This window comes from Impatiens glandulifera, chromosome 6 (genome assembly GCF_907164915.1).
Source record: "Impatiens glandulifera chromosome 6, dImpGla2.1, whole genome shotgun sequence".
NCBI classification, from domain to species: Eukaryota; Viridiplantae; Streptophyta; class Magnoliopsida; order Ericales; family Balsaminaceae; genus Impatiens; species Impatiens glandulifera.
The window spans coordinates 8,208,364-8,217,678 of record NC_061867.1 but is presented as its reverse complement, the minus strand read 5'-3'; the positions used below and the strand labels follow the sequence as shown (position 1 = coordinate 8,217,678).

At 31.7% G+C, this 9,315-nt stretch overlaps 1 protein-coding gene and 1 long non-coding RNA gene across 2 annotated transcripts; both read right to left on the bottom strand.

Moving 5' to 3' along the window:
- Nucleotides 1–3,659: 3,659 nt before the first annotated feature.
- Nucleotides 3,660–4,323, bottom strand: LOC124941196. The gene is made up of 2 exons (XR_007099612.1): nt 4,092–4,323; nt 3,660–3,995 (listed from the first exon to the last, which is right to left on the bottom strand). It is a non-coding gene; the product is annotated as an uncharacterized LOC124941196 (long non-coding RNA).
- Nucleotides 4,324–4,897: 574 nt separating this feature from the next.
- On the bottom strand, nt 4,898–8,320 carry LOC124943069 (putative disease resistance protein RGA4). The gene has a single exon (XM_047483632.1). The coding sequence runs from the start codon at nt 8,318–8,320 to the stop codon at nt 4,898–4,900; it is 3,423 nt and encodes a 1,140-aa protein (XP_047339588.1).
- Nucleotides 8,321–9,315: the final 995 nt, after the last annotated feature.

The following is a 9,315-nucleotide window of genomic DNA, read 5'->3' as shown; positions in this document are numbered from 1 at the left end:
AAAATTGTTTCGACGCTAAACATAACCTGTAAATCTTTGTGACGCTGTTATGCACGGGTAAATACTTTTCTTTTGCAAGGTCAAAAGTAAGAATTGTTGTAGAAGGATAACCCCAAAAAAACTCATACAATGTAGAAGTGAGAATGAGATATTTCCAACTCTAATATTTCAAAATTATTTCTAAAGTTTTAAACTAGAGCAAGTAGTTTAGATGATTCTTTTTATTTATTTTTCACTATTTCGACATTTGGACATATGCTGTATTATTGCATACTAAAAATAGTTGTAATATTGAATTAGAATGACTTGGCTAGCACTCACTTTTAGAGTTGAATAAGAACATTTAGTCAATCTATTACTTGTCATATTAGATTTAGATATTAATACATCTCCTCACTTCTCTAATTGCAATATAATTTTCTTTTCCATTTTAAAAAGCATTTTTTTTCCTTCCTCCATTAGTTGGCAATAGCGAAATTGGATTGTTGAAGATAAACTCTCTTTTTTATTGAATGTTATTTTAAAGTCCATTTGTGCATAAATTCTACTCTTCTTCACAGAAAAATTTATAAACATTTTTCTCATATTTAATCTTTGTTTTTAGTAGATAAAACAATATTTTATTTATATAAATTGATCCGCTAAACATACCTGCAAATCTTTGTGGCACTGTTATGTGTCGGTAAATACTTTTCTTTTGCATTGAAAATACCTAGAGGGATGTTTATATAAACTGATCAAATTTTTTTAAAAATGTTTATGATTGCCATCTAAAGGGACGTTAGAAATTTAAAAATGGAAGACATTAAGTTTATTTGTGATAGGCAAGAACAAAAAAGATTGGACGCGAAATGAATTTACGGAATTGGACATTTGAGTTATTAAGAATTATCAACCATTCAATATTGAATGACACTAGTATTCTACCGCGGTCGCCCACCTTTACGCTATCAAACCGAATCGGTTATGACCAATAACACTTACAACCATCTCCTCAATCAAATCAACTTGTTCATCCTTCTCTACAATAACTACAACTCTCGGATTCGATAATGGCAATACGGTTTTCTCCAATTTCAGCTCCTTCAATGGAATAGTACCTCAAATGCAAAGGACTCTCAATCCTACACCCTTCAGGAACATACACCACTATCAAATCGCCCACTCCATTGATTGACCAAAACAAGTCCCCATCGAAACTCGACATAAATTCAGACACTTTTTTCATTAAATCTTCCGATAAATACCCCATCGGGTAATTCCGGTGATTGGGAGAGATAATTTATAATGTATCCATCGATTTTGATTGTGTTGGATTGGAGAATGGAAGATATGAAGATGAAGATGTATGTAGAGACACAATCGTCCTTGTTGTGTCGAGAAGGGGAGTGAAGATTGATGCAGCCATTAATGGCGTCTATTGTCCTCTCGGCTAAATTTGTGCTATTGAGTTTTTGGACTTTGTTGACCATAATTGGTGGACATAAATAAAATAAAATTAATATATAAAAAATTAAAAGTTATACTGTACTTGTACCTCTTTTAGGATTATTTCGATGATACCCGTAAAGACAACGACATTGTATTCCACTCATAAAATGACACGTATACACAAAAGTGAAGCATCACCCTCCTCATTTGTTGATTTGTACAGATGACAGTGACTTAGTGAATACAGACCGTGCCTAAATGGGTAACATCAAACTAACCTTTAAGAAACAACATAATAGTTTTTATAAAAAAATTAATATATACTTATTATTAAATATTTATTTTTTCTCCTTTTTTTATATTAATTAATTAATTTATCTCCTTTTATATAATTTTTTTTAATCTGTTCTTATGTTTTATATTAATATTTGATATATGATTATTTAATTTGATTTCTTTTTATTATTTTGCTTTATTTCGATATGAACATAGATTTATTTAGGAAATAATACTTAAATATTATAATCTCTAAGTAGTTTAATGTAATTAAAAATTATAAATTCTCAATCAAAGATTACATAAGAAAAAAATTATTAATTTTATTTTTGTTTATATTACAGAAACACACTCCATAAAACATTATAGTAGAATAAAATTTACAAATAAATTGTTATTTTTTTTTATAAAATTAGAAAACCTGTTATAATATTATAATAGAATAAACTCATCAAAAATATAATAGAACAAAACTGATAGAGAATAGAAGTTAAAAAGAGGGAGAGAAATATAATCGATAAAGAAAAAGGAAAGAAGAGAGAAAATGAATATTTAATTAATAAAAAAAGAAGAGAGAAAAAAAAAATTTATTTAATAAATATTAATTAAAAAAAATTAACTTACTCAATTAAGATGCCATTTTTATTAGTAAATACGTTTAAATTAACTTTTATTAGTTTATATATCTAAGCGTTAGTTTATACAACTACATACATTTAATGAGTTTTTCTTTAAATAGAAGTCATTAGTAAATAGACCCAAAATAAGGGCCCAATGATTTGTGGAAACCTGTTGGGCTTTTAACCCAAATCTTATTTGATCTATAAGGCAGTCTAATGGTGGCCTTTCTCAAGCTGGACCTAGGGTGATTATCAAAGTCCATTTGAATCAAACATGGCCTTATTATCACTATTATCACGGGATGAAATTGAAATTCGACTCGTGTGACACTATGTTAGATCGACTCAAATTCTAGCTAGTAAGTCATTTTACACCATGCAAAAGTAACTTAGAGATAAAGAACTTGAGAATAAGAATTGTATATTGAATACTTGATAATTACAATGTATACCTTTGAGGTAATTATAAGACTTATAATCTACTAATTTAAGAATTGCCTTCTAATTACAAATTAATTACACTAATTTCGGATATCCCTTCTTAACTTAGAAGTTAGAATATCAACTCCTTAACTAGAATATCCCTTATTAAATTAGAATATCTCTCCCTTAATTAGAATATTCATTGGGTTGAGCCTATTTAGGCGATTGAACCTCCCTTGGGCTAGGAAGATTAACACACTATGAGATCAAGACTTTAATGAACCTCGACATCCCCTTGAATGTGTTGTGACACTAATGAGCCGTAACATTATACTGAGTAGTTGGAAGTTTTAAACAATCAAATAAACAAACCAAATATAAACTCATTTAAATCCGCCTTTAGATCTAGAGGTGATATATGTCATTTTTAGAATAGTTGGTATTTAAAAGTATGAAAAAAAATAATTGGACTGCCATAAATCAAGAGTGCCAATAAAAGCCAATTTACATCCTTAACAAAGCAAGAATAGACATTTTGGCATAACAATAGATATAACTAATTAACTATATATATATAAAGGTGCAAATTAGATGAAATACTTTTACAGATCTACACTTGTTTGGCTGCTGCTTCAGCGCGGAATCAGAATTGGAGGTCTGCAATAACTTTATTATAAAAGATGCCTGAATTTTCGTCATGATGCAAAAGATTAGATTAGATTATATTGGATTGGATCGTTTTAAAAATATAAAACAATAAAAAAGATGTAATTGATCGTTTTACTAAATACGTACCAAATTTGGTTACTTTAAGTCTGGTTCGAAGGGAACGCAGGAGTGCGATAAAATCGTCCGCTTCTTCTGAAGACACCAACTTAGGACAATCCCAGATAGTCAAATCCTGTAGTGAATTATTATTAATATTGAGGTTTCCAACAAATTCCTCAACTGATATCATCAACTCCGGACAATAGAAAATAGTCAATTCGGTGAGAGAGTTGATGAATTGTTTGTTCTGGCAGCCACTAATCTTTGATATCATTCCCTCATCAAACAAACGCCTTAACTTCTTGCAGTGGAGAATAGACAGATATTCTTCTTCTTCTTCTATTCCTCGTCTATGATATCTACATCGAATTTTGTGTACAAGCCTTTATCGAACGATTTGTTTAGTTGCATTTAAGCTTATCCCATTCGAGTTCTTGCTTCAGTGTTTCAACCCTTTTCCAACAGATTCATGTTCTCCTGTTAGTTTGATAATACATACATACATACATACCATATTACGAAAACAACAAATAAGATGAAAACAAGTTGATTGAATATTGAAGAATCAATCACCTTCTGAAGCAATTCCAGCCTCTTTTTCAAGTAGTTATTTATTTGCACCATTTTCCTCCATCATCCTCTTTTTCATCTGCAAAAACATGAATCGTAATGAGCATCTATTCAGCTTGAACTATTAATGGATGATATATATGTTTAACTAATAACCTAACAAGCAATGGGAATGAGATAATCAAATGTATTAGGGCTAAATTGAAAAGATAAATTCTCACATTGTTTAAATCCTTAAATGCACATAGAAGCCCTTTCTAGTTGTTGGTGGTACATTCGTCTCCAGTCAGCAGATTCATCCATTGCTTCCCTGTTAGCAAGATCAAACTCCCTCCTGCAAAGAGTTCAGCAAGAAATAAAATAGATTCAATAATCAATGGATTTCTTGTATTAAAATTTGATTAAGAAATAATTTGTTTGAAACACTTTTCTATCATATTCATATAGAAAGTTAGAATCATACAAACAGATCTTGCATACCAAATTTCGTATAGAAACAGAGATCTGCCTACCAAATTTCGTGTTTATTTTCCAATAGATTACCTATCCACTCTGAACTTCAAGTAAATAAGAAATCATTACAAAATGAATATAATTATTTAGGTACGTACCAGCTCCTTGTTTGTTGAGTCTTCTACTCCTCCTTTAATTAATTAGGTTATCACTGTATGTCAAGAAATTAATTACAAGTCATTAAATAATTAATAATAATTAAGATGCAATTAATGGATGAATATAATTATTCTTCTTCTTATACGTACCTTCTAATTGAATCTTCCTCTTTTTCTATTCTTTTTCCACTTCTTCTTCTATTCCTCTTCCAATAGAACTCTGAAGAATTTAAGTCTGGTTCGAAGGGAACGCAGGAGTACGATAACATCGTCCGCTTCTTCTGAAGACACCAACTTAGGACAATTCCAGATAGTCAATCTCTGTAGTGAATTATTATTAATATTGAGGTTTCCAACAAATTCCTCAACTGATATCATCAACTCCGGACAAATACGAATATCCAATTCCGTGAGAGAGTTGATGAAGTGTTTGTTCTGGCAGCCACTAATCTTTGATATCATTCCCTCATCAAACAAACGCCTTAACTTCTTGCAGTAACTAATACGCAGAGATTGAAGAGATTGGAAAGTTGAGCGTCCTCTTCCTCCTAATTGTGCTTCACTATTATTATTTGACGATGATGATGATGTTGATGGCATCTCATCATCAAACATTAATGCCTTATAACCAGCTCCAAATAAAACACTTCTTTCATTCAATCCAACAAGAGTGAGACGAGTGAGGGCACTGAGATTTGAGATGCTATATAACAACTCATCCGAACATTCACCCCAAATATATACCTCTTTGAGTGATTTGAGATGCGGTGGCAAGGCCCCTAGCTTTGGACAATAAGATATATCCAGCTTGAATAGATTAGGGAATGCTCCAGTACTCCAACAGTTAGGTGACACCAATTCCCTCAAATTATTCATACCACCAATCTTCAGTTCCTCTAACAAAGGGAATAACACTACTTCAATTCCATTCATGTTGTTGTTGACGCTGAATATTCCATGCTCCACATCATTATTCAATCCACTAAGTTTCAGATGAGTGAGAGTACCACTAAGATTCCAGATGCTATATAACAATTCATCCGAACATTCACCAATAAAAGTTACATCTTTGAGTGCTTTGAGATGCGGTGGCAAGGCCCCTAGCTTTGGGCAATACCATATCGCCAGCTTGGTTAGATTAGGGAATGCTCCAGCACTCCAACAGCTAGGTGACACCAATTCCCTCAAATTCTTCATACTCCAAATCTCCAATTCCTCTAACAAAGGGAATAGTACTATCATTTCATTGTCAACGCTGCTACTAGCAATCGTATTCACATTGTCCAAGCCCTTAAGCTCAAGCCATTTAGGGAAATTTTCACCTTCGTAACCACTCATTATCAAAATCTTCAACCTCGCAGTTGAAACCTCTAGAGCTTCACCAATTTTCTCATCTCTAGTATTCTTGCCCTCTTTATCTTCATAAAGAGATCTCCATTCCAACTCCAATTCATTGATATTCGTTTTTCTAGCCATACTTATCCCTCTTTTCATAGATGTATCGCTAACTCTTCCAAGGTTCTTCAATTTCAATGATCCGCCAATATCCAATTCTTTTAATTCATCTAATTGGCAGTCTCTCCCCTTGCTGCTTATCACAAACAAGCTTAACGTCTTCAGATGTTTCAATTTCCCCATCCCTCTAGGCATATATTTTAATCTATCACACCCCTCCAAATAAAGATGCCGCAGACTAATAAGGTCTTTCGTATTTCTGGGCAAACTTTTAAGCCTATAACACTTATTGAGTTTCAAAGTTTGTAAGTTCAAGAGATCGCAAATACTATCCGGTAATGTTCTTATCCAAATATTTTCGGAAATGTCTAAGTATCTAAGATGTTTTAGACATCCCACATATTCTAAATGCACATTGCAGCTCAGTTGAAGGACACGTAGAGCCGAAAGTTTCTTCAAGACACTCAAACAAATCTGCTGTATTTTGACATCTAGATAAACATCTCTGTCATTGAGCATTAGTGATTGCAATCCTCCAATTTTTTTAAGAGAACGAACCGGTGTTTTGACAAATTCATCAACCATTGTCGACACATGGCGAATTTCTCGTCTTAAACCATCACTTGAGCTATTAACATCCAACGTATAACATTCATTTTTCATAACAGATTGGGCAAGATCGTGCATAAGATCGTGCATCTTACATGTTTCATAAATTCCATATTGATCTGATTTCTCGTCTTGAAAAAAGGATCTCCAACACAACTCTTTCCAAATTGTATTCCCAATATCTTCCATTTCTTGGTTTATAACTGTAGGAATTAAACCATGGGCCATCCACAATTGGATTAATCTCTCCTTTTTTATTTCAGCATCCTTGGGAAATATAGCACAAAACACAAAGCATCTTCTCAAATGATAAGGAAGGTCATAGTAACTCAACCTTAGAATAGGCAAAAGATCAGATTCTTCATTTTGAGTCTCCCATATCTCATTATCTCTTATTTTACCCCATTCATTTATATCACTTTTAAAGCCCAATTGTCCTCCAAATGTCTTGGCAACTAAGGGAACACCTTTACATTTTTTAGCTATTTCTTTTCCAATATCAACAAAGTTTTGAGTTTTGGGTGTCCCACACATAAATGCACGCTCTTCAAAGAGTAGCCAACAATCCTCGTCAGAGAGCAATGGTATCTGAATATGTTGAATCGTTTCCATAATTGTTGCCACATTTTTTTTCCGTGTCGTGGTAAGGACAAACGCACCATTTGATCCACAGTCCAAGATAGATTTCAACTGTGCCCATGCCTCAAAGTTTTCATTCCAAACATCATCCAATACAATTAAATATCTTTTCCCGCTCAATTTTTCTCTAACTTTTTTCTGCAATTCTTCTGAGCGTGCTTCCGCCTTTTCTTCTAAGATGGCTTTCATCACCAATTGAATATCAAATTCATCAGAAACACAAACCCAGATTTTGGTTTCAAAATGCTTAGCAATCTTCTCATCGTTGAAGACCGTTTGAGCAAGTGTTGTTTTACCAAGACCCCCAATTCCAACAATGGGTAGAACAGATAGTTTTTTATCGGCACAAGCACCAGATGTATTATTGACCAGAATATCAATAATCTTTTTCTTCTCCATATCTCTCCCATATACTTTATTACAACTAGAAAGAGATATGGTTTCACACCAACGACTAGTAAATTTGTCATGAATAGATTCACGCAAATGTAACTTTTGACAGTCTGAAGAAATTTGGTTAAGCTTCTCTTGAACATCCTTAATTTTGTGACCAACTTTTAGACGTGTCCTAGTACTGATAAAAGGACGGGTTATTGAGTTGATTACCTTGATCCAGGTTGAAGAGGAGGCATTACGCCTGTTGACTTGAAGACGAAGATCTGCATAGGTGCAGTCATCCATGATGTCTTGAACCTCATACACCACATCTTTGAGCTTCCACAACCAATCTTCCGTTTGTTTGTCCTTCTTCCACGCGTCCTTTATCTCAGCATGTTCAAGTGCGGCATTAATTGCAGATAGCGTGCCCAATAGCTTTTCAACCTCCTTATCAAAACCATAAATCAACTTGAATTCATCCTGAATCAGAGGTACCAAATTTGAAAGCAAACCACTGGTTATAGTTGCTGGATCAGCCATGGTGGTTAATTTCTCTCTCTAATGAAATCTGAGAATTGAAGTTCAAATAAATCAGATACAAAATTCAGCAACTCTTACTTGACAGTATATAATATGGAGCCAAGCACTTAAATGCACGTGTCTTGTGTACCCAAAGATAATTTTTGTTTAAATTTAGGCGATGTGACTTGACACTTTTTAATAGGGATATTGTGGCATGATCGAACGCCTGTATATTTTGACAGTGATTGAAGTTTGTTTGATTTTATTTGAATAAATATGTACAATTTTACAAAGGTATAAATATTAAAAAATATTTTTAGATTATAAATAAATTTGAGACTCTTATTTGGATTAAATGTTTATTTTTTCTAATGTGGAAAAACATTTGTCTAAATCAATGTTTTCTATAACTTTTATAAATATTTATGTATAGTTTTCCTACTATGCAACCACATGCACGTGAACAAGTTTAAAATTAAAGTAATTTTGAAATCAGAAACAGATATTATATCGTGGAACTTTTAGATATTATTTAATTATTTACCCAATTAAATTTTCCAATCCATAATTTTTGTGTAAAAAAACAGATATTATCATCTGTCATCAACATTTATTGACGCATTAACTGTTCCTCATTTTTATTATAAATATATATTACTTTCTTTATATAAATTCATAATATTATATATATATATATAATTATGTTAAAAATATACAAATAATAGTTGAGTTTTTATTGGAATAATGGTTTTTTAAATAATTTATGACTAAATTTTTGTAAAAAAATATGATATTTTTTTAAGTAAAAAGACTTAAATATTATTAATATATAATAATAAAATATTTTAAAATAAATAAAAAATTGTTTGGAGAACTCTGTTTTGGATATTCGACTCAATTATTTATATATATATATATATTATTTATTTAAATTACATAAATATTTAAAAAGTATTATATATAACTAGATAAAATTTAAATTAAAAAAATCTTATAACATCTAAATTTATTAA

What these genes read in the sequence shown, in the direction of transcription:
- LOC124943069 (XM_047483632.1), bottom strand. Translation starts at nt 8,320, where the DNA reads ATGGCTGATCCAGCAACTATAACCAGTGGTTTGCTTTCAAATTTGGTA.